This window comes from Centropristis striata, chromosome 11, assembly GCF_030273125.1.
Source record: "Centropristis striata isolate RG_2023a ecotype Rhode Island chromosome 11, C.striata_1.0, whole genome shotgun sequence".
In the NCBI taxonomy this organism is placed as follows: domain Eukaryota; kingdom Metazoa; phylum Chordata; class Actinopteri; order Perciformes; family Serranidae; genus Centropristis; species Centropristis striata.
Genome location: NC_081527.1, coordinates 7,072,533 through 7,098,686, shown reverse-complemented (window position 1 = coordinate 7,098,686; position 26,154 = coordinate 7,072,533). Strand labels below are relative to the sequence as shown.

At 39.8% G+C, this 26,154-nt stretch overlaps 1 protein-coding gene across 1 annotated transcript in view; it reads right to left on the bottom strand.

The window, feature by feature from the left end:
• Positions 1–24,821, bottom strand: part of zswim5 (zinc finger, SWIM-type containing 5) — an 88,055-nt gene extending 63,234 nt beyond the window's left edge. The window contains exon 1 of the mRNA XM_059344043.1: positions 24,129–24,821. Within this exon, the coding sequence (XP_059200026.1) occupies positions 24,129–24,672 (544 nt within the window). The 5' untranslated portion in view covers positions 24,673–24,821. The remainder of the gene's footprint in view (positions 1–24,128) is intronic.
• Between the last annotated feature and the right edge of the window lie 1,333 nt (positions 24,822–26,154).

Genomic DNA, 26,154 nt, shown 5'->3' with positions numbered 1-26,154 from the left:
GTTAATTCTCACTTGAGTTAATTTCACGATTGACAGGAACAAGTCTCTTTTCCTCCTTTCAAAATAAAAGCATCCATTATCAAAACAGGCTTTTGCATAGTACTGTACATATATTTTTTATTTTGCCCATGTGTGCATGTTTTTATACATACTAGACTATGTATAAAAACATAGCGATTAATCGATTAATTGATCGTTAACGTTATAGATGTTCGAGTCGGCAGGTTTCCATCCCTCGTCACTACCGTACCTACATCTAACCCGAAAAGTGAAAAACGATATGATGAAATAATTATGTTTCTTGAACATCAAAACATGTAAGCATGTTCTAGTAGAAACCCCAAATAATAGCATGAGCCTGAAAACATTATGTGTCCCCTTTATCAACTAATATCTGCAATAAAAATTTCCAACAGCTTCTACTACTCTCTCTGATATCACATTCCTGCTGGAACGTGCAGTTTTAGAAGCTTTTATTATCCATTTTCCACTGTAAAAAGTGCCGCTGCAGTGCTGTTACAGTCATTCCCAAGCTGCAATGATGGTGCAGAAACACAGAGTGCACAGATGCGGAAGACCCGGAAACACTGACCAATCGTACCTACATCTAACCCGAAAAGTGGGATGATGCCACCTTTCTCGCCCAGTCACACAAACCATCTACGTACGGCCTTGAAGTGGGAAAGCAGGGAAGGAGAGAGGGATGATACAGAGGACAAAGAGGCCGAGTCAAGGGTAAGTAGCAACTCTGACACTCGGCACCACTGAGAGCAGAGACAGAAACTCCAATCAGAGAGAATTATCCTGACAAAACCTCTTCAAATCACACAGCCATCACCCCCACCGCTACACCGCTACACCTCCTTCCTCTCATCCCTACGACCACTCTGAATGAACAGATGAAAGATGATTAAAAGGTAATAGCAGCAAATATGTCCTGGGGTTTGTTTTCGTCAATGAAAAAAGGGAAATGAAGAGGTGAGATTAGAAGTATTGTCCGTTTATAGTTGTTGATGACTGGTGCATAATGCGGCTTTAAAGGACCCTGAAATCAGCTAATTTGTTGCCTCGCCATGGAAACGTGTCCTGTAACCAGTATGAACACTGGAACACCAGCAGCTGAGCACAACTATTCACTTATTTCCTTTATATCGAGCAACAAAACAATGGTTTGTTCATCATGCTTCCCTGCATTCATTGGTAACAACAATCTCAGTCATGATGATGATTTTGCCAATATTTCTGGAGTTGAGGTGTGGTCAGGCTGGATGTCCGGATATCTGGGCCAAGACTTCCTCTTCTGGTCATTGTTCACAGTCCAATTAACTTGAGGAGGCAGAATGGAACTGGAGTTGAGAGTGATTCATTCATTCATTTATTCATTTGACTGATTTATTGGCTCTTTCCTGCTTCGAACTATTAACATTGTATCTTAGAGGTGTGAATCAGCAGAGGCCCAACAATACAATTTTATCCCGATATAAGCATTTTGCGATATGGTGAGTATATTGAGATTTTAACTGTATTTTGTGTCCACAAAATTAAATTCAATCAGGAATTGTTTTGTCAAAAAAGAGAACATTCTCAGTCTATTCATCTCACTTCAGCCTTTTTATTTCTCCACAATGAGAGTCAAACCCACAGACTGACCAACAAAGTATTCAGTCAAACTGAACTGAACTGATATCAAACATGGATGGACGACAACAACTGCAGCATTTTGTCAAACTTTCAAAAAACTTAAGCTTCACTGCTCTGGATTTATTTTAATGAAACATAAAAAAGTCGAACTTTGCAGCAAAATATGGCAGTTCCACGTTGTATCGATTTTTCCCCCCACTTCTATTATATTGGCCACTAAATTGGTATAAAACTAAAACATCAATAAATGATACTATCGTTTATCTTGATAGTTTCTAGGAAAATATATCGTCCTAAAAAATGTGTTATCGTGACAGGCCTAGATATTTGTTTATAGAGCTAAATTTAATTGTGGCTGGGATCAAAATGTCTTTTTTTTGTTCATTATAAGCCAAGTTATTTGTTGACTTCTGTAGTTATTATTTTACTTTTGACTTTGATGTTGGATTTTGTTCCAAACACACAGAACAGCAAAACTATTTTCAACAAAAATGATAAAAAAATGTCCCAATAATCACAAAAAATGGATTTGAAGCAGTAAAAAGTTGTGCAGCACATCAACGCTTAACAAATCCAACAAGCCAATCAGATGAAAGGACAGTTTGACCATCCACCAATCAGCTGTCAGTATCTGCTGGGAACCTGCAGATGCCTCCGGAGAAGAGGAAGAGGAAAACTTGAAAATATGAAAGTGCTTTTTGGTGTTAGAAGCAGATGAGATAAGATACCGTTTAATTGCTTCTTTCATAAGCGCAGCTTTAATCCCATTGTTACAGCAGTGGTGTTTCATCCCACTGATAACTCACAACACTTTGAACACTGACTTTCACACACATACACACACACACTGTATAGTATATACACACAAAGATTTCCTTTCTGCTGCCATGGCAGAAAAAGTGCTTAGCGCGCCACATGCTCCCTTTTTTGAGGCAAAATTTAACTAGGTGAAAATTAGACTTTAAAATCAAAAAAGAGGAGAATATACAGATCATGCATGGTGTGTATGTGTGTGTGTGTGTGTGTGTGGCTGTGTGTGTGTGTGTGTGTGTGTGTGTGTGTGTGTGTGTGTGTTAGAAGAACAAAGTTAAAGAGTGGGAAGGCAAAGGGGAGGAGAATTTTTAGATAGGGTGTTGGATCTTTTTCTGCATTCAGCACTGTCTCCGCCAAGGTCAAGACAAAAGGAAAAACCAAAAACAAACAACTCAGAAAAAGAATGTATGAAGAAAAAATATAAAATTGAACTTGATGCCCAAAAATATATTCACATTCATTTCCAGTAAGCACCATTTGCAAAAAAAGAAGAAAAAAAACCCACATTCTTGAAGTGGACCTTTGAGGCTTTTCTTTATTGTATATGTCATATTTATAAAGTAACAGTGTTGGACGTTTATATTAAATGTAGTCAAAAAGTCAAATAATCCAATTAAAGTGTGGAAAAGTAAACCTAAAGTTCCCCTTAGTTTCTACTACTTCTACTACTGGAACGTGTTCAATAGTGTTTCATTTTGTTCGGCCGTTTTTTGGTGATTCATCACGGTAAAAAGTGCTTCATTCACTACTATATGGAGCTATATGCTGCAATTTGTAATATTTGTTGCTGATGTAAATTTCTCCACAATTTTGGATCACAATCCTGCTGGAACTTGTAACATTATTGTTTAGAGGCTTTAATTGGTGTTGAGAGTCATTGTTAATGTTTTCTAATGTTTAAAAAGCTTTTATTATCTATTTTTCACTGTAAAAAGTGCTGTTACAGTCATTCTCAGGCTGCAATGATGGTGCAGAGACATCGAGTGCACAGATGCAGAAGATCCAGAAACACCAACCAATCAGAGCATCTCAGACAGAGGGTATGACAAAATAATTATGTTTCTTGCACATCAAAACATGTAAGCATTATCTAGTAGAAAGACCAAATACTAGCATGAGCCTGAAAACAGTATGTGTCCCCTTTATCAACTAATATCTGCAATAAAAGTTTCCAACAGTTTCTACTACTCTCTCTGAGATCACATTCCTGCTGATTCAACAGTTTTGTTAAGCAGTTTTAGAAGCTTTTATTATCTCATTTTCACTGTAAAAAGTGCCGCTGCAGTGCTGTTACAGTCATTCCCAGGCTGCAATGATGATGCAGAGACACCATCGTCTGGGGTGAATACAGTTATATTCAAACAGCCGGTATAACAAAACAATTATGTTTCTTGCACATCAAAACATGTAAGCATAATCTAGTAGAAACCCTGAATAATATCATGAGCCTGAAAACATTATGTGTCCCCTTTATCAACTAATATCTGCAATAAAATTGTAATTTCCCAAGTGTTCACGCTCTGTAAAGCATTTGTGAGCAGACATGCAGGGACAGTATGAAACACAAAGACACACACTGGACCCCCCCTAGTTTACAGGACAGAGCAAGAGACCCCCAGAGACAAAAAAACTTCACCAATGGACCCGGCACAGACACACACACACTACAATGGTCCTGTGGTGTACGGCAGTAGAGAAGGCAACTAATCCTGTTACAGCATGACAAATACTAGAAACCCTGTATTCACTGCCCACCCTGGACACACACACACTCATAGAGACTGAGCACACAGCAAAGGAACAGGAAATAATTCACAGCCTTAAAGTGGACATTTAGTAACCTATTATGTGCTTCCACTGATGGACAGTTTACTGGCCTCATCTGAACTGACAGTTTAAGTGGTTTGGGTTCAAACGTCTTGAGGCCATCTGACAAAGGTAATGTTTCAAACAGCTACATTAGCAAGAGGGTTTTTTGCCCAGGATCCATTTGTTCATTATGTTATCTGTAGAAATTTATTTACAGCTGTGCACAGCTGTGATTCTGTCTGTCTGCTAATGTGTGTGCCGGTCTGCTCGCTGCTTATTAGAGTCCAGGAACAGCAAGTCGGTGGTTGTTGATTTTTGCTGAAAGGAAGTTCTATGAAGACACTTCCTTCAACAATGATACATGAGTGCATTTGTGTTATTAATATCCCAGTATTTTGTAAGTAAACTTGAGCGTTTGGTGAACACATGTGAAGTGAACTGTGACCAGAAGGATTGTTAGATGCGTGGCGATGGATGCCAGACGTCTACCAGTCGGATACAAAGCGGGACAGAAAAAAAAAAACACCCAGCGACTGTCTCCTCCATCTTTGTTTGGGTGCGGGGAGGGAGAAGGAGGAGGAGGCTGCTGGTCGGGGTGAGGAGGGTGTGTGAACAGACGAGCCAGAGAAGGGCATGAAGACACTTTAAGAGGACAAGTGTGTGTGTGTGTGTGTGTGTGTGTGTGTGTGTGTGCTTGTGTGCGTGTGTGCGTGTGTGTGTGCATGTTAAAGGTTGAGAGGTCTCGACCAGACTGATCCTCACGGCTGTTGACCACATTAATCATGTTGCATTGAGACCAGTGTGTGTGTGTGTGTGTGTGTGTGTGTGCGCTTGTCCTCATCTGTCCCGTATGTGTGTGTATGTGTGTGTGTGGCTGCACTTGACTGCTCCTATCAATTCAATTTCATTCCTCCCTCTGCTCCCTTCTTTTCTCAGGGCATCCCCATCCCCCACCATAGACCTCAGTAGTCTCTCTCTCCCTCTCTCTCTCTCTGTGTGATGGACTGCTGAGAGCCTAATGAGGTCCCTCCCTCCCCTTTGGCTTTTTTGTGACTGCGGAGTGTGTGTGAGTGTGTGTGAAGGGGGGAAGGGAGAGCCAGAGGTGACAGGTTGGTTATGTACTTCTACATTTGCCTTTTAGCTCTCCTCTTCCTCCTCTCCCTCCTCTTCCTCGCTTCACACCTCCCCTTCCCCCTTTTTCCCTCCATTCCCTCCTTCCTTCACACCCTCTTTTCCCTCACTTCTGTCTCCTTTCCTCTTCCTCACCTTCATCTCTTTTCTCACCCTATCCCGGCCCTTTTTCATCCTCGCCTCCTGTCCTCCTCCTCCTCCTCCTCCTCCTCCACCTCTCTGCAGTCAGTCTTACCATTCATTTGTCGGTGAGACTGCAGCCTAATGGGCCATGGCAGGCCTTCCACTAAAGAAACCCACACAGAGTGCTGTTATTAGCAGGCAGAGAGATAAAGAGGAGAGAGAGGCAGGCGGGCGGACAGGCAGAGAAAGGACGAGGGAAATTGTGGAGAAAAAAACCCAGCAGAATGATGTACGAAGGTAAAATGGGGGTGATTCATATTAAAAGGCTGTACAGATATTAATAGATTTTAAAAAAAATTACAAATGCAGAAAAAAATATCAATATGTACTGGAAACTTAAACTGATTGTTTATGATCCGTTGTTTTTTGGTCTTTTGTTTTTGAGATGTAAACATGTACTTGTATGGGTTTTTGTTTGTTAGTTTTTGTTGTTTTAAGTGTTTTGTTATAATCAAAGTTTTGTTGGTGTAGGCTACTGAAAATCAATTGTATGTGATGTCAGACCATCTTTTTTTATTGTTCAAGTAGGGGGCAGACAAATATAAGAAATGTTTTCTTCTTGCTGCTCCTTTCCAATCATGAAAGGAACAAAAAAAAAACATAGCGTTCAATTAACAAGTGCTGAGGAGGCATCTTCTGCACTTCGGCCTTATACGATTATGTATCTGTGCTACCAGTTAGCAGCCTGGCTTGTTTAGAGAGGAAGAGGTCATCAACAGAGCAGCGTGACCCAACAGGCTCTTACTGAACAGATAGGTGAGTCACACAGAGATACATGGACCAAAATACTTTCTCAGAACTGGAATAAAAAGCTGGATGCATGCTGCAGGTTTGACAATATTCCTTAAATGTTTTCAATAATGCATTTTATAACCACAAAATATGAAGAATGTTTGGGGCATTTGAGCACTATTGATCAGGCAGGTTGTATACAAGCTAGTTAAGCTTAAAGTTCTGAGTATTATTGAAAATATAAACTTTAAAAAAGGGCATGGTAAACATCTAAACACAAGCTGTATTGAACTGTCTGCTGAACAGCCAAGCAAAGAGCTTAAAGAACAATGTCCAAGCATCAGGAGGAAGAAAACACTAAATTTGTCCCAAAAAAAAGAGTCCTACTACTTAATTTGGAGGGGAAATTACCGTAATGTCTATAATACTCATTTTACATAAAAACTCAACTTGAACTAGCAAGTGCATTAAGCAGCTTAAGCAATTTGTAGAGACCATATCAGTATCAGTATTTAATGGACTTCAATTTGGGAGGGCAAAAATGAATGCTAAAGCTTCACTCAGACATAATTGGTCCCAGTATTTGGGCAACAAACGGACCACAAACAGGAACCAGAATGCTTGTGGTACCAAGTTGTTTTCGGTGGTCGGGCAAGCCTTTGAATTGTATATTGGTTTAAGGATTGTCCCATTAATTTTCTGTCTGACTCCCCAGAAAGCCGAGTATTTTGGATATCAGGATCTCACACACACACTGCAGACAAAAATATGTCCACAATATATTCACAGTATAAGTTAATGACAGAAGACTGAACAAGAGTTTGCCCAATATACTGCCACACATCTAACATATAATGCTTTTCTCTTATGTATTTTTAGGTTGGCATTTAATTCTGCCAACTCTGTTTCTTAGGTCTACTCATTTTGTTTGTTCCTTTCTATGTATGGCTATGGTCTATGGCTCGTACTACCTTGCAGCACTGCAGCACTTTTATTTTGTACTTATATGTTATGCATGTGTTATGTATTGTTTTTATGGATTTCCTGTGAAGCACTTTAGGTACCTTCTGGCTACTGTAAAGGGCTATACAAATAAACTTGATTTGATTTGATTTGATGTATTTATGTTTGTTCTATAAGACTTCATACATACCAGATGGATTTTTTTTGTTCTTCAGTGGAAACGCATGCATGAAATGGACCTTGCTTGAAAATACATAATAGCTTATTAATTCTGCTACGTAACTAATAATTATTATTCACTCTGATGTATAGTAAAGAACTCTATTTTTGGTAGTTTTCTTTCTTCGTTGAATGAAAAAATGCGGTGTTCATCAGTGTATGGATGAATTCCCAATGGTGGCACCAGTGTGCCCTGGACGCCTCTGCCACCAGTATGAATGGGTGTAAATGGGTGAATGAGCGCAGTCTGTAGTATAAATCGCTTTGGATAAAAGTGCTATATAAGTGCAGTCCATTTACCATTTAAGTTGTATGAAATACTTGGCGATTAAATCAAAATGGCCAAAATGCAACAACTCATATCCATTCAAACTTAAATGGATAGTTCTGGATTATGGACATTAAGTTGTTTGAAATACTTGCCGAACTCCGGTGTTGGAGTTCTGTCCGGTTCCGATCGTAGAATAGATCGTTTCGGCCAACTGGTAGAGTCTATTCTACCATCAAAACCAGCCAGAACTCAAACACCGGAGTTGGGCAAGTATTTCATACAACTTAATGTCCAAAATCCAGAACTATCCCTTTAAGTTTGAATGGATATAAGTTGTTGCATTTTGGCCATTTTGATTTAATTCATGAATACCTTTAGGATAAGACGAATGCAGTACTAATCGATTGTTTGAGGTCGTTTTATGGTATTATCATTAGAATTTAATCCCAAAGGTTTGTTGAGCACTTGCAGCTGTATGTAAACATAGCTATAGAGTCAGACAGATGAAGTGGGACTTGCACAAAGGAAAATGGGAGTGGTTGAGACTTTTTAGGACCTTTGGGGGGTTTCAGAGTAGAGCGCCGGTCACATTTCACATTCACATAGCGCACGACTCAGAATAATTCAGCCACACAGGAGGCCCTGGCCCATTTGCTAATGCACACTGACAGTCTGAATCACCATAATAGGGGACTTGGTCTCTAAGTGATATAATTATTCGTAGTTTTAGCACTAAGTGCTTCCTTTAAAACCTTATCCACACATTTGGGGAGAGAAGGACGGCGATGAAAAGCGCAAGACGACCGGGGAGAGTGGAACCTTAGCCATCACAAAAGATCAAATCACTTGAAGAGGTCAGTGCTGATGAATCGCATATTAACTGTTTTCATCTGTCGGGAACGTGACGGAGTTATGAAAAGAGGAAAATCATAACATCTGTAAGCCATGACAAGACAAGAGCAGCAAAAAAATGCAGCGCAGCACGGTTGTAGGGTCTCATTTCCCCAGATCAAAGTCAACCAAATGTATGGAAATAGTTTCTAATCCAACTGTAATGGATGTCTCGCACACAATGGACTCCTATGGGCCCTCGTCTGCCTCGCTGGCAGTAATAGCACTGTTGTGAGGGGCTTTGAGTGCTGCCGTGATTGGAAAATCACATAGGATACAAGGCACGCTGCAATACACAACTGTGTGTATTCAAAAGAAGTGGAAAAAAAGGGAGTGATGACTATCTATGAGCCTGATATCTATGATCTTCAACTGCAAGTGGAGATGGGCAGCACAATAAAGTACCAAATTCACTGCATTCAAAAGAAAGATGGAAAGCATCAGCACACACGGACGGACTAGCGGAAACAAAGCCGGGCATTATGGGAATATCGCGGAGTGCTGTGCTTAAAACGCTGCAGATGTTGAACTCGAAAAAAGATAATCACATCACTTGAAGATTCTTTCCATTTGATGCCATACATACTGTGCTTTGTGTACAATGTACAAGGCCGCAGTATTCATAGAAACCATAGACCGCCTTCACCGGTATTTGCTCTGCCACACGGATCGGACCCAGACGCCCTCAGCAGATGATCATGTGTAATGTAAAAGGTCACATTTAATCTAATTGGCTCAGAGAATCCCTGATCTTTTCTATGTTATGGTTTAGTCTGCGCATCTGCTCTTTGACTGCTCTTTCAGCCAAGAAAGAAAGAAAGAAAGAAAGACAAAAAGTGTCCAAGGCAGGAAATAAGAAAATTACCATCAATATGAGAGCTGCAACAATTACAGTCAGAAAAAATAATACTGCATATTACTGAATTCTGATCTCTAATCTTTTTAATAATGTTGAATATAAGAGCAGCCTTCTGATTCCCTCTGCAGAGTCATATCGCTACAAAATCGTTGCACAATCGACATAGAAAAAGGTCAGAAATCGACTGAGCTGCCGTATTGGTAATCTGTGAATTTTTACCCTCAAAAATTGGTATTGGTCTAAAGGAATCCTGTATTGGTCGGGCTCTAGTTGAAATGCTTTTCTCCTTGCTGGCCTCATATCCTGCCTTCACTTCTGTCTGAAAAGCTGCACATTTGCTCCACAGGTCATAGAACCGTATGTCAAAAAACTTTATCCCTTTAAGCTTTCAGGGCTTTTCAAAAATTGCCTGGAGCTAAGGGGGAAAATAGCAAATAGAAGACACACACACACACACACACACACACACCCGCACACCCGCACACACACACACACACACACACACTTCTAGCTTTGTGAGGACCCTCATTGGGAAAGTGAATTCCCTTGGAAGGTTATAATAGTTTTGCATTTTTCATTGGTTTTAGTTTAGTTTTTATTAGTTTTAATGTTAGTTTTAGCTTTTCATAATGGGGTATTTATTTGGGTGGGAGATTAAAAGAGGTCACAGTAAATTTTGGCTTTATTTCCTTTGTCTGATCCATCTTCATTATGTATGAAAAAAGTTGACAAAGGTGAAAACGAAGGACATTTTCACTATAATTTTAGTTAGTTTTGAAACCACACAATACAGTTTCAGTTAGTTAATTAACCTGAACCCTTAAAACAAAGTCTGAAATCTCAAAAAAAGCCTTTAAAAGAAGTGAGGACCGGCCGAAATGTCCTCACTTTGCAAAAATGTCCTCACTCTGTTGGTTAAAAACGTGTTCCGGTCCTCACTATGTAGGAAGTACAAGAACACACACACACACACACACACACAGACACACACACATCTACACACACACACCTTGAACACGAGTTCTACTCGAATGACTTCTATCCAACCATCAAGTAATCAATAGCACCACAGAGATGAAGAGAGAGATGCTTCTTTTCTCCCTCTTCAAGTTTAACAAGGAGGAAGGAGAAGAGGTTCGGGGTCAATGAAATCAAGACATGTTTTAAGTTTTAATTTGGGGTAAAAAAAAATATCCCATTGGCAAGACTGTTGAGGCCTGGACGTCTTCAAGTGCGAGCCAACTTCTTTCAATGTCTTTCATGTGACTCATGAAGGGTGCGAATAAAAAGCCCCCATAAAGAATCACATCGTCTACAAATAGGTCTACCCCCGAGAGATTTAGCTTTGTGTTTTTTTAAACAATGCTACCTGTCACTGCTTTCCTCCCCCACTTTAGTCATCCTGGATTTTCCCCTCCTGTAGTGCCACAGGCGTTGCTTAGATTTCAATGGAAAAGCGTCACTTAATCGCATGTGGGATGACTTATGAGATATTAGACGACAAAGTAGCATTGAGAATATAGTATTTCCCCCCAGTCGTAGAATTCTGGTGCGTATGAGGCTAAAAACCGGATCCGAGTTTGATTTGGGTCTGTTTTGCATTTCAAATAGCCCCTTCCCCTCCATGTCTGCCCATTTCTCTCCTTTCTCCCCAACATTTGTTAGGCAATTACAACCAAACGAGGACATAATAGTCCAGTCTGCGAGCCTCGGCCCTCTCTTTCAAGTCCAGCCTCTCTCCGAGACGTGGACGGGGGCCAAATGTGTACAACAAACCATGGTAAACACACACTCGTACACACACAGAAAGCCAATAAAAGACAGGTGTGGAACAGTGCAATAACCGAATACAGCAGGCTGTCGCCTTCAAAAGCTAAAAGGACAAGGCCACCATTGATCTCGGCTGATAATTGCACACCCACCACCCAAGGTAAAAGCACTAAAGGTGGAGGAAAACACACAGAGCGCCACACAGGACGGGGAGCTGTGAAAACAGGACAGGAGTAGTAAAAAACGTGTTTGCACTGTGTTTTTATCTCATCACATGTGCAGATACACACAACCTCCAGACACACATGTTGTGCTGACAACTGTAAGAAAGGAGCTGTTGTTGAGGGACGAGGGCTGAGCAAACAGTACGAGCGGCAAAGAATGCCATTTTTTGCTTGCTACTGCAAACAAGTCCGGAGTGGAAATGGCATGGGTGGAAATCGCTGCAAAAATGTGGCTGAAACACCTGAGGCCAGGTTTAAACAGAAAGCACATACAGCAAATACACACAGGGAGAAAAGAGGAACAATACTGGAAATAGTAAAGGAGACAGCAAGAAAAAAGAGCCGGGATTCGTTTTACAGTAGACACTGCTGTGAGGGGAATAACTTCATTTTAAAGGCTTTAAAGTAATACAGGTAGTTCTGTATGTGATGTCTTGCCATTGCAACCCTATGTGGGACTGCAGTTCACAAGCCCTGGTTATTGTCCGTACATCGTTAGCAACACGCTATGCTGAGGTTAGCATAATGAGCTCATTAGCAGGTGTGCTAGTTAGACTATAGTGAGCACAAATGGCTTTAACCCAGGAGCTGTCCCACAGGAAACTCATATTCTAGGTCAGGGATGGGCAACTTAAATGCTGTTGGGGGCCACAATTTTTCATGTTCACTACCACAGGGCCACATATAGGAGCGTGCACTTAACCAGATATGATGAAACTGCAATTTTAAATATGTTTACAGTGCAGTAACTTAACATATTTCATGCTCAAATGCATTTACACTGCAAAAAGGAGTGTCTAAAAACAAGATAAAAACACTAAATCTGAGGGAAATGATCTTGCTGCATGGACAGATAATTTCACTTGACAAGATTACTTAAATTAAGATTGTTTAATCTAGAAATAAGCATGATGAACACTTAAAATAAGAAATTAACTCTTAAAACAAGATAAATTATCTAACTCTTCTAAATCTTAGTTTGTTTTATCTTGAGAACCAAATAATTTGCCGTGTATAACAGTATAAATAGGAATACAAAAAGTTTGAAGCAAATAAAAAATAACCACTTATTGTGATTTCTTTTTTTTTCAGTGCAAAAACAGCAGACCAACATTAATTGCAAGAAGTAATTTTGTGCATTTTTACACTGCACTTTTAATATTTCATGCTCAAATGCATGTAGTTGTACTGAGGGCCACTTCAAGTAAGAGTGCGGGCCGTATGTGGCCCCCGGGCCTCCAGTTGTCCATCCCTGATCTAGGTCCTGAAGTAACTCTGTCCACTAGTTCAGTTTTTTTCAGCCAAACCCAGTTTTTTTTTTACGAACAAAACAATTGATTTTGTTGCCTAATCTTAAATAAGAAGGTCTGAACCAAACCATTAGTCCCCTACTCAAAACATAACAGAACTTAATCAACAAAAACCATGAAAATCACAAGGCTGGTTTAATTAACAGGTGTGGAGCGACACGACTGAGACAAAAGACAAGTCTGTCCTCTTCCATTGGGCTTTTTGTGTCTCATATGCAACGTACAGATGGTCGCCTCACTGCCTGGTGGAGGAAGCCCTCAAACAACAACCTCTGATTAATGATTTTAGATAATCAGCCCTCATGCGCTCTCACACACGCGTGCGTACAGGTGCCTCTTCCTTTGATGAATACAACAGCAGAGCATCTTCCTAATGGCTTCATCTTTCACGAGCCTCCGCGAGAGCTAATAAGAGTACGGGGACGATTTGTTTTACCGATTTTCTCTTTTCGAGTGTGGCGGGCATGGAATTAATTACACTGATTAAATATTGTCTGTCTGCACTGTGTGCTGGGGAAGGGTTGAAGACGGACTATCTAAGTGTGTGTGTGTGTGTGTGTGTGTGTGTGTTTATGCGCTAAGTGGCTTAAGTTGTGGCTCAGAATGGGCTCAGCTGTGAATATACATGGATAAATAGATATACAAGAAGAAATGCACTTAAGGAGTCAAAATAAAAGATGTGCTTTTGTAAATTACTGTTCAAGCATCCAGCTACCATTACCACTGCAGTGAAGGTTATAGCACTTACACGTTAGAAATTTACCATTTTTTTACATTAAAGTAATAATGAACATTTAAAAAAATATATACAGCACTTTTCTAAACAAAGTTACGAAGGTCTTTGTGACAAAAACGGCAATGTAACTACACTGATATACATAAACAGGATAATAGGTGTAGATCAAACAGAAAACAAGGGCTTTGCTGTGCAGAATAATGCAAAGCTTTATTCATCACATTCACTATTTAAAACAACATTTGAATGCTGTGCAGCTTTTTGTCTTCATGTTTATATTTCTACACAGTTACATTATTTGTATTGTACGACTATTTGTAAAATTATATTCCAGTTGTATTTACGCAAGACAGTTTCTAATCCAAACATTTACAAAAAAACCCCACAAAAGCTACATTTGCTGTTGCTGTTTAATGTTACATAATTTAAAAGATTAGTCACAACATATAACAATATTAGAGTCGATCGATCTCCAAAAAATGGACAAATTAACAGCGATTGATCATTTTTTTATTTGTCTTAAGACCATAGCTTGTAATAATGGATATTTGTGTACTTATAGAACCATAAAAGTAATTTTTCTTCAGATATCTTGAGGTGAGGGGGACCCCTTTAGAAAATGGCTATGCCAGTTTTCCCCAAAATTTAGCCGAACTTTGATCTTACAGCATTCACGTTGGTACCAATGGATTTCATAACTCCTAAAACTCTGCCCGCCACAGCCTGAAATGCTTTTAAACAAGCTTAAAATCTCAAATTATTTGCAAAAAGCCGGCGACTTTTCAGACGTCCTTAGAGACAATTAAAAAAAACAACTGGCAACAAATCCAGTCTACAAATTGCTAACAGGCTAACAGTTAGCTCTGTAGCAGTACAGTGTGTATGTGCTAACAGGCTAACAGTTAGCTCTGTAGCAGTACAGTGTGTATGTGCTAACAGGCTAACAGTTAGCTCTGTGGAAATACAGTGTGTATATGCTAACAGGCTAACAGATAGCTCTGTGGCAATACAGTGTGTATGTGCTAACAGGCTAACAGTTAGCTCTGTAGCAGTACAGTGTGTATGTGCTGCTGCTGCTGGAGGTGTTCACTTAGCGATCTCTGTTTGTTTACAACAAGCTCCGGACACTAAAAACTGTTACTGTTGTTTGTTTAAAGGTAGTGCAATAAAAATACAGATATTTTCCCTAACATGATGAATAATCGTGATTTATAATCGTGATTATCATTTTGGCCATAATCGTGCAGTCCTACATGTATTTCCTCCTGTTTTACACACCATCAGCAAAGTCATCTGGGGGTCTGACTGTAAAGTTAGTCATAGTTACCCAGAAGTTACCCAACTCAGAATCATTGACTCACTCCCCCATTTCAAATCACAACTCAAAACACATCTGTTTAAAACTGCTTATTCCCTATGATGACAATTGCTCTGTCCAGTGTATTTTTATTGTATTGTTCTTAATTCTGTGTAGTTTACTGTCGTTTCTATCGTTTTCTGTCCCTGTACAGTTTCCTTGAATGCCAAAAAAGGCGCCTTCCAAATAAAATGTATTATTATTATTATTATTATTATAGAAGAAGAACATGAGCCAGTGTGGAAACACTGCAGAGGCGCATGCCCAATGCATTGTCAACTGTCTGACCTCTTTCTCACTCAACACAGTCATGACTGACTCTTTCCAGCTTGTCAAAACCACCAGCACTTCCTCAACCAGCAGCAGCCTCACGCATGAACAGCTCGGAGACGGTGGGAGTAAAGCAAAGAGAGAAGGGGGGGAAAAAAAGCTTCTAAGATCTCGCCTTGGCCGACTAACAGCCCTTTACTTTGCAAGAGCCTACAGACAGAATATGATTAAAGTGCAAGTCATCTTTTACTGATGTAAGTTACAGAAACGGAGAGGAAGAGGGCGTGCGAAGGACATAAAAGAGCATGAAAGGCAGAGTTACACACAGTTTCAATGAGGGAAAGATTAGGAAAGAAAACAGAAAGATGAAAACTGAGCTGCGTCAGTGGACTCGGTCCTGAGAGTCGAGTCAGGAAGAAAGATTGGCGATGAGGCAAGCGAGGATGAGCTCACCGCCTCCTTCTGTCTTTAATCGCAACACTCTTGAGCAACCAAAGAGCGGATTTACACCAGAGGCTCACAAGCTTTTCCACAACATGGAACCCCCCCGGCCATTCTGCCAGGAAATTACATCTGAGAAAATACTGGCAACACCAACCAGCAACACCTCCCTCCACACACACTCAGCAAACTGCAACTCATACATGAACTGACACTGACTAAATACAGTGATAACAAGTAGGAACCCCATAGGAACTCTCGACTAGAATAACCGTTTAAGTGACGGGAAATAAAAAACAATCTGATTCAAATAGCTGCTCTTTTACATACTTCAATGTGGGCTTCATTCGAAAAGATTTCCTTCAGATTATCAATTACTTATTCATGCCTTAAAATGTGCAATATGTGGTATGTTTTATGGAGTAGATGTAGAGCTAAGATGATTAATCAGCAACATTTTGGAGCTAGATTGGTTCTTGCATTTATACATCAAGCACATAGCAAAAAAAACATTTTCAGGCTTAAATTTGAGGATTCGATGCATTTCTTTGCTTTTGGAATTACTAGTTGAACTTTTGAAGGTTCGGACGACAAACCCCCATTCTCCAAACAAGCTGGAACCAAGATGTTCAATCTCATGGCAAACCAAGACCTTTAAACCCTGAACCTCAAAATCCTGAGACAATTCAACGAAACCTAAAAAAAACACAACCAGCCAAAGCTTTTAACCCTGGACTGCAAGAATCAAAAGACCTTTAAACCCAAAAGAATTCCATTTAACAACAAACCAAGACTTCTGAGACCCAAAGGTCCCAAAGCTCTCAAACAAAACCTAAATGAAGGTAATTACCCAAAACTTTTACCCCACAAGACTTCCAGGACAGAATTTTCCTTTTAGCTAAATGGATCCAAGAGTTGGAAACAATTCCCAACTGGATCCAACAGTTTCGATCTCCAAGACATTTCAAGACTGAACCTTCAGACCCTAAGAGCGTCAAACTAAAACTTTTGTGAGTCAAAGAATCCAAGACTTGAAACCTTCAAAATCAATCAAATCAAGACTTTTTCACCCTAAAACTAAAGATCCTGAGACATTCAAACAAAACCAAAAACACTAACGACTCAAAACTTTATCCAGCAAGAATTCCAGACCTAAAACCATTAATCACATAGATCCAAGACCTGAAACATTTTCCCAAGGACAGTCAGTGCTGGGTATTACTTAAAAGAACTGGATTCTTGTGCAAAAAGTACTTAGATAGACCTTGAGAAAACTCTTTTTGCATTCAACAAAAGAAGCCTCAACTCAAAATGTTGCATTCCAATCTGTAAGACTCTAGAAATAGAATCAAAATTTGTCAAACTTTTAAGAAAAATTCTCTATTGTCTGATCAAAAAATATATTAACCCATTTAATATAACCCATTGCGTTATTCTACCATTAAAGCCAGGAAACCGGATACGTCGTTTTGTAGTATTTGTAGTTTTTTCCACCCATTTTCGGTCTCTTGGCCAATGAAATGCATCAGAATACATGTGGGAGTGTCGCAATGCAACATGGGACTTTTCCAGAACTGGTGGAAGACGACTATAACAGAGGGAGCTCAGATATAACAGTTATAAGCTCTCAAATACTTTTTAAATTTAATTTCTATCTGCTACAGAGGCTGAAAAATCGATTTAGTAGGAAACGTTGACACTTCTGTCGAATTTCCAGAAAAACTTCAGGTTTTAGGGGGTTATTTTAAAAATCGCCCAGAGGATTTACAGGCATTTTTTCCAGCCGTTTTAGGCCTAAATGGGTTAAGAAACAGTATGAAACTGAAACTTTTGGTATTTGAAAGTTTTCAATACATTTCAATCTGTTGGATACCCTGCCCTTATTAAAAAGGGACCCGTTTTAGGAGCTCTTAGACATTTCAGAAGCGTAAATGTTTGGAGTTAAGAAGCCCCACAGTGTTTTCAGCCCACTGACTGACTCTTCCATACACTTTAATCCTGTTCAACTTTGCTGCCTCGCTTTGTCAGAGTCACCGGTGCTTCAAAAGGCGTCCGGGACCCATTACAGCTTTATGTAACGTTGCGGGGACAGGGACGTGCACACACACATATAGACCCCCCCACACCCCGTCCACCCCCTTTCTGTGAACAAGGGGTTTTTCTACAGCTGGGTAACAAAGCATGACCCAATAATCCCAAAGCTTGACTCCAAGCTTAAGAACCCCCCCACTCCCACTCCCCCCCTGCTCTTATATCCCTTCCTCCCGCTCTCTGAGGACTTTATAAGGCTCTGGCATGGGGGCTTCTGGGCACACATGTGTGTGTATGTGCCGTGAATGAAGGGGGGGGGGCTTCTACAAATACAAGCACGCTTAGCTTTGATTATTCTAATTATGACTTGGAGCGAGGAGTAGATTATTATGAACACATGGGCCGATGAGTTGTTGATGAGCTCACGTCTCTTCAATTCATCAGAGACTGACAGACAAAGGCCTTTAAATGTAATGTACGGGGGTGGAGGGCATCTAAGGGACACACCAGGCAACTCATTATTTAACATCTAATGCATACACTCATGTATTCTGGGAAACACTCCCAATTCCTACTGTAATTACCCTTATTACTCAGTTTTCCAGATGTTGTGTTGCACAAAGGGTTATCAAAAGTATCGATGCTCAAAAAAAGTATCCACACTAAAACGCTGTATCCGGATACGATACTCATTTTCAAAAGTATTGATAAGTTTACATAAATGTTGGTGACTGAAAAGTGTTATTTTCTCAGTCGAAAGTCGACCTGCAACCAAACAGCAACACACACAGCCGGAAATATTGTTCTAATTGTTATCGTTTATTGTATTTATTTATTTTTTGCTCTACCTCAGACCTGAAGCTTGTTATCATAGTTGCAGTTTCTTTTTGCACAACTGTTTTTTATTATAAATATTTAACCTGTGGTTCTGTTCATTTTTACATGTTGCATTTTTCTTGTTAATAAAAATATTTCTGTTAAATTTTTTAACTCAGTACAAACACTTGGGTTCTCAAAAGTACCGATACTCAAAAAAGTATCAATACTAAAACGTTGTATTCGGATACGATACTCATTTTCAAAAGTATCGATACACCCCGTGCACAGCATACAACCTCAAAATATTGTTCTAATTGTTATTGTTTATTGTATTTATTTAATTTTTGCACTACCTCAGACCTGAAGCTTGTTATCATAGTATCATACTGTTTATTATAAATATTTAACCTGTGGTTCTGTTAATTTTCACATGTTGCATTTTTCTTGTTAATAAAAATATTTCTGTTAAACTTTTCTTTGTTTTTAACCCTGTGGTATCGAAAAAGGTATCGAGTATCGAATATTTTCCAGAGTATCGGTATCGAGTTGAAAATTTTAGTATGGTGACAACCCTAGTTGCACATGCAAACTTTTAGGGCACTAAGGATCAGCAGTCAGATCCATGTCTGGTGGATATGAAGAGAAATATAGCAGTCATGCAGCTCTCTGTCTCAGAACAAAATGAGTATTGTGGCAACAGTTGTCCTCCTCACACACTCCTAGTCTGGTTTTAAACTTTCCGTGACCCGCACACTGAATTTGTCAAGTCCTGCTGCACAGTAGAAAAGCAGATCACAGATTTCCCCTCCTCCCTTGCACCAGATCTCCTTAGTAATTACATGAAAAAACAAGAGCGACTCTAGATCTGGCTCTGGCTCTAGGCGCACCGATTCTGAGAAACCAGGAGGAAAACAAGTCTGAAGATGCGTTTATAAGAACAGGATCTCCTGCTGTGCTTGTGATAGCTGTGAGGAATAACCAAAAAAAAAATTATATCTCATGATAGACTTGCTTGTCAGCTTGTTGATTGGGTGTTTTAGTGTTTTCTAAGCTTTTGGAATAGGACTGGTGCACCGTGGTTCAGCTCTGGAGTGATTCAGACACATGATGACTCTGTGATTAATTGAATTAACCCATAAGAACCCAGAACCTGTAATCCTTAAAGGAAAATTATGGGGGATAAACAACAGACCAAGTGGACCACATAGAACACATTTATGATGTTTTTTTTAACCCCTTGATGCACAACATGGGTCTATAGTGACCCGACAGAGTTTCTATGTTCTATATCTTTGCAAAAAAATATTTTCATCATTCAGTATTCCAGGTTTTCCTCAATCAGTTTGTTTTTGATCATCATACATCCTAATTTTATGTTTTCCTTTATTCATTTTTTAATAAAATCCCTTTTTGTGTCACTACCCTTCTAATTCACATGGGTCGTATCCATTTTTTTTAACAAAGTAGCTTGCTAAGCTAAATACTTAGCTAACTTCTTGGCTAAGTAGCTTACTAAGCTAACTACTAAGCTAACTTCTTGGCTAAGTATTTAGTTTAGTAGCTTGCTAAGCTAAATACTTAGCTAACTTCTTGGCTAAGTAGCTTACTAAGCTAACTACTAAGCTAACTTCTTGGCTAAGTAGTTAGTTTAGTAGCTTGTTAAGCTAACCACTTAGCTAACTTCTTGGCTGAGTAGTTAGCTTAGCAAGCTACTTAGCCAAGTAGTTAGCTATAAAGTGTTTGTTACACGGGTGTCCCCATGGGTTCTTATGAGTTAACTCTCTGGAGTCCATCTATTTATTGAAAATACACATGTTTTATTTACAGTAATAACTTTATTTATATGTGATATGTAGACAAGCTGAGAAAGCCAGTTGAAAGTTCAATCATAGGAGCTTTCAGTGTGTGCCATTTATGTTTCTAGACCATTTTTAGAATGTGAATTTTCTTTCTACAATGAAAACTACTATCATTTTTAATTAACATGAAAATAGACTGTTTTGTAGTTTTATTATTTCGTATTTTTTCTGCTGTTTTTGTGTGTATAAATGGTTAAAAAATGGTACATTTCCATAGACACCTGTGTCTTTTGTTTGTATTTTCGCTATTTTCGGCAGCTTTATAGTCTAATTAAAATAAAATGAAAAATCTGACTGATAGCCAAGTTTGTGTGGAGAAAAAGGAGCCATGCATGTGATGTAAGGACAGACTGAAAGATGCTAAACAGAGACAGAAATTACACAAATTAGACAAATCTGAACCAGAATCTCCTGGACTTCAGAGTTTTAAGTAAAAAGGTGTAAAAACAGCAAAAAAAAGCATTTTGTTTTGGTGTATAAATGTACTTTGCACCTCAAGCTCAACAATTACTGCACATATCTTGAGTTCAAAAGTTTAACACCACTTTTCCAGAATGCCAAATCTTCAACCATGCACCATCAACATGCATGTGTCAGCACGCAGCCTTGTCTCATTCCTAATCGCTCCCCAGCAAGTTCCTATTACAAAACTACGTGAAGCATGTCCATCTCGCTTTCTAAAAAAACAAGTATTGCCACTGCTGTAAGCGCCGATTACACTACAGCGTCATGTCAGGTGAAAGCAAGCTTAAAGACTGTCATTTACAGGTGTGTAACACGATCCTTAATGAGTGCATTGTGTGTGTGAGCGTGCTCACTTGCTCAACCTATCTAAATCCAGCTGTGAACAAAACCATTGTTCTGCTGTTAAGTCAGTGGGTAAACCTTCCACGGTGACTGGTTCCCATGGTCTGCAAAGTGAAGAACAAGCCAAATCTTATCTTGATGTCACACAGCTATTTAGCCCGTCTTGTGTTTTGTTGACAGAAAGACAAAACCATGTGGCTGCCTGCTATGACTGACCTTGAGGGGAGATTGGGAATGATTCGCCGGTGAGGCAGGTAAGACTGGAAGTGTTTGCTCACGGGTAAATGCTTTGTTATGATCATTTTAATTATAACTGAAGTTTATAAGCAATGGCATACAGGTTCTAAAATGTCCAAATTTGAATATGTGGGGAAACTTTTTTTAAAATCTTTTGAATGGAACTCTGTACAAACACACACCAGAATTAACCAGAAAGTACCAAGTTATGTCTTTGTAATGATAATAGGGTTGTCAAAAGCATCGATACTAAAACGTTGTATCAGGATACAATACTTATTTTTAAAAGTATCGATACCTAGACAAGGAATGAACATTTAAGTTATTTTTTATCAAGCTTGCCTAATATTGTGCACAGCATACAACCTCAAAATATTGTTCTAATTGTTATTGTTTACTGTATTTATTTATTTTTTTGCACTACCTCAGACCTGAAGCTTGTTATCATAGTATCATACTGTTTTTTATTATAAATATTTAACCTGTGGTTCTGTTCATTTTTACATGTTGCATTTTTCTTGTTAGTAAAAATATTTCTGTTAAATTTTGGGGTCTTTGTTTTTATCCTTGTGGTATCAAAAAATGGTATCGAGTATGAAATATTTTCCTGAGTATCGGTATCGAGTTGAAAATTTTAGGATGGCGACAACCCTAACAAACACACACCAGAATTAACCAGAAGGCGCCAGATTATGTCTCTGTAATGCCAGGAAGCATTAAAAGTATGCCATTCCTGACAAGTTTATCTTTTAACCTTCACTAAAGTTATGGCTTACAAAAAAAAGAAGAAAAACTCCAGCATGTGGTACAAATGCCAGGCCTTGAGGCAATCAAGAGAACTAAAGCCAGAACAAATCTGACTTCAATAACTAACTCTCTCAGACAGACTCAGACTTGCAGAACTTATCAAGGCAGCCTGCAACACATTTCACAGGCAGCAAATCTGACTTTCATATGCATAAGTCTCAAATTTCATTTAATTATGAGGTGCAATCGATGGGAATTTATAAGATGCAATTAGATACAGCAGCCACAGTTTGCAGCTTCCCCCCCCCCCAGATACCTTGGAGCAACATGAAACCCCAGACAAGCTCCAGTGGCTCTCACACCATATGGCCTCAGAAAAATCCTCCATAACCATAAAAGGCTGGTTTTTTTTGGACAATCTATCGGTTTCATCTCATCCATTTCCCCGATGCCTGGGCTCATTCTGTGGCTGTGCAGAGCCGGAGGTATGAAGCTAATGAGAATGTGAGTGGAGATTGAGCTTTGCGGAATGGCCCTTTGTTTGGAAACAGCCTCTCTGCAGCGCTGGAAATGCGAGACGCTTATCGATCATTTCAACTGGAAGCCTTTTGTGTTGCAAGCGACTGCGAGGCTGCGGACAAACGCACTAATAAAATCACTTATGCACTGCTACTAAGAGGTTAACTTTAATAAGAAGAAAGAAAAAAAAAAAGCAACACAAACACTCCCAGCGTGTATTTTCCACATTGGTGGTGGCGACTGCGCTCTTTGTCCGGTCGGACCAGCAGCAGCGGCAAATAAACAAAAAGCTGTGGGGGGATTTTTTCGGATTAACGTTGGATTAATCATAATAAGAGACCCAATAACCGCCTTTGTTCCTTGCTTAAGCCACCCTCAACCGATGGCGAGTTGAGAAAAAACGACTTTTGCAGCGAGGAATGCGCACAAACAAAAATAAAGCCCCGACGCTATGACGCTTTTGTATCCGCGTCTGTCAGCCCTCCTCCCCGCCTCCCCTGCCTCTCTGCCGGGGTGACGGGCTCCAGCAGCTCCGTACCCGTCGACGGAGAACCAGAGAGCAGGAAAAAGTGCACATAGTTGCCTAAACATGGATTTTCTTGTTTAAAAACCTCTAAAAACAAGCAGACAAGGCTTCTAAATGGGTGCTCTGCGTTTGGGAAATCATACATTGTAGGCTGTGTGTATGCCACGACTGAAATGCGTCTTTGTATGTTCGCAGGCTCTCATAGGTTAGTTTTTATCTAGAAATGTATTCTTAGGCTGCTGGAGCCAAGAGTGAGAACTGAGTTAGGGCAGAAAGCTTTTAGTTAGGCCCCTTTATCATGGAACAATCTGCAAAATGAATTGAGTTGATCACAATCGGTGATTTTAAATCGATTCTACAGGATAAAGAAATCATTTCCCTTGGTCAATGTGACTGCTCCGTATAAGTCTCTACTGAGGCTCCTTCTGTGTTGTTGTAATGGCTGGATTTGTATTTAATGTTTATGATAACTGTTTAAATGTTGGAACTTGTCACTTTTTATGCTGTTTTCTTGTTCAGGGCTCTCTTGGAAAAGAGGTTTTTTAAATCTCAATGAGACTTTTACCTGGTTAAATAAAGGGTATGTATAGACTCTAGGTGAAGGCAGAGCTGCAGCAGCCAGCGGTAGAGCTGCAGAGTAATGAAAAGCCACAATAGGAAGCCCTTTAATTTTTTAACAGCAGCTGGTCTTCGCTTCCCTTTTCACAGTGACGCCGGAAAAAAAACTCGAAATTTGACCAAAAAAAATGTTTCCCCGTAAGCCTAGTGAACTAAAAACACACACAGATCCAAGTGTGGTTAAATATGCAGGGAAAAGAGACGCTTTGCATACTTTCCACGATAGCAGGGAAAACTTCCATCAATCATCCCCAGTAAAGATCCAGCAGCAGCAGAGACTTGGAAACAGTCCACGCTGTTTGTGCCAAAAAAAAAGCCTCGCTTACAGGGAAATATTCCACTTACCGACTTGTAAAACGTTTTCCACACAGCCGGTCTCTAGCAGCCTGATACCCCGGCGGAAAGGCAGTCCGTCTCCCGTGCCCACAGCTCCGGCTGCGCCCACGGTAGCCGCCGTACCGGCACTAGATCCTCCGCCACCGCCGGCGGTTGTAGCTCCGGAGCCCGCAGCCCCAGCAGCCCCGGCCCCAGCCCCGCCGGTAGCCGCCGACGGACCCTCCTCGCCGGCGACTCGGCACTGAAACGAAGAGTACATGCATATCTCCTTCTCGTTGCGGGGGAAAGACCAGTAGACGATGCGGCGCTGGACGGGCTCCGGGATGCGCTCGAAGCGCTCCTCCACTCTCTCGAAGGCCCACTTTTCCGCTACTGCCTTGGCGGCGCAGTCCAGGAGAGACTCCGGGGAGCGGTACCGGGAGCCGGGCGAGCCGCTGCCGTGGCCGGGCCCCGGGCCGGGACCTCGGGGAGCGGGGCGCAGGCAGGGTCGCTTGCTGGCCGGTGGGAAGGAGAGGAAAGGATGGGCCGGCTGTTCTCTGCGTCCTTCCGCCATGGCGAGCCGATCAACACTGAGACGGACAGCGAGCAGCGGCAGGAAGCGGAGCACACACACATGCACAAACACACACACACACGCACGGACATGCACACACACACTAAGCAGCTGGTGTCAAAACAGACAGGATCTCAGACGAGACTTCCGATCACACCTTTCAAAATAAAATAAGCTTTTTAAAAATGGGCTTTACACACAAATTAGTTGTTAAAAGGATAAATAAAGTGCAGAAAATGTAATTTTGCACACATCACACGGCTCTAATTTATATAAGTATTGAGCTCCCTTACTTAAGTAAAAGTACTAATACCACACTGTGAAATTACTCCACTACAACTAAAACTGCATTCAAAACTTACTGAAGTAGAAGTTCAAAAGTATCAGCATCAAAATGTACTTAAATGGATAAATAAAGTTCAAACTCGCTCAGATAATTTATAATTAAACATGTTGGGTTTTTTTGCACACATCAGACGGCTCTAATTTATATTTTTCTACATACTTTTTTTTTTTTTACCAGTGGTGGAAAAAGTATTCAGCTCCCTTAAGTACTAATACCACACTGTGAAATTACTCCATTACAAGTAAAAGTCCTGCATTCAAAACTTACTGAAGTAAAAGTACAAAAGTATCATCAAAATGTACTTAAAAGGATAAATAAAGTGCAAACTCGTTCAGATAATTTATAGTTAAACATGTTTTTTGCACACATCACACGGCTTTAATTTATATTTTTCTACATACCTTTTTTTTTTTTACCAGTGGTGGAAAAAGTATTCAGCTCCCTTACTTCAGTAAAACTACTAATACCACACTGTAAAAGTACAAAAGTATCAGCATCAAAATGTACTTAAATGGATAAATAAAGTTCAAACTCGTTCAGATAATGTAAAGTTAAACATGTTTTTTTTTTGCACACATCACACGGCTCTAATTTACATTTTTCTACATACTTTTTACCAGTGGTGGAAAAAGTATTCAGATCTCTTACTTAAGTAAAAGCACTAATACCACACTGTGAAATTACTCCACTACAAGTAAAAGTCCTGCATTCAAAACTTACTGAAGTAAAAGTACAAAAGTATCAGCATCAAAATGTACTGAAAGGTAAAAGTGCCCGTTATGCAGAATGGACCCACTCAGATTGTTTTATATATTATTGGATAATTATGAATTTTCTCAAGCTAGGATTAATTGTATCTTCTGAACATGCTGTCATGATGTTTTACTTCATTAAATGTCTAATCACTTTAAATTTATCATGTTTGATTTATGTTAAATCTCGACCTGAAAAGTAGCTAAAGCTGGCAGCAAAATGTAGTGGAGTAAAAAGTATAAAGTTACATAAAATGGAAATACTCAAGTAAAGAACAAGTACCTCAAAATTGTACTAAATGTACTTAGTTACTTTCTACCACTGCTATCTTACACAACAGAACATAAAATTACCACAACTGATACATTAAACATCTTTGCTAT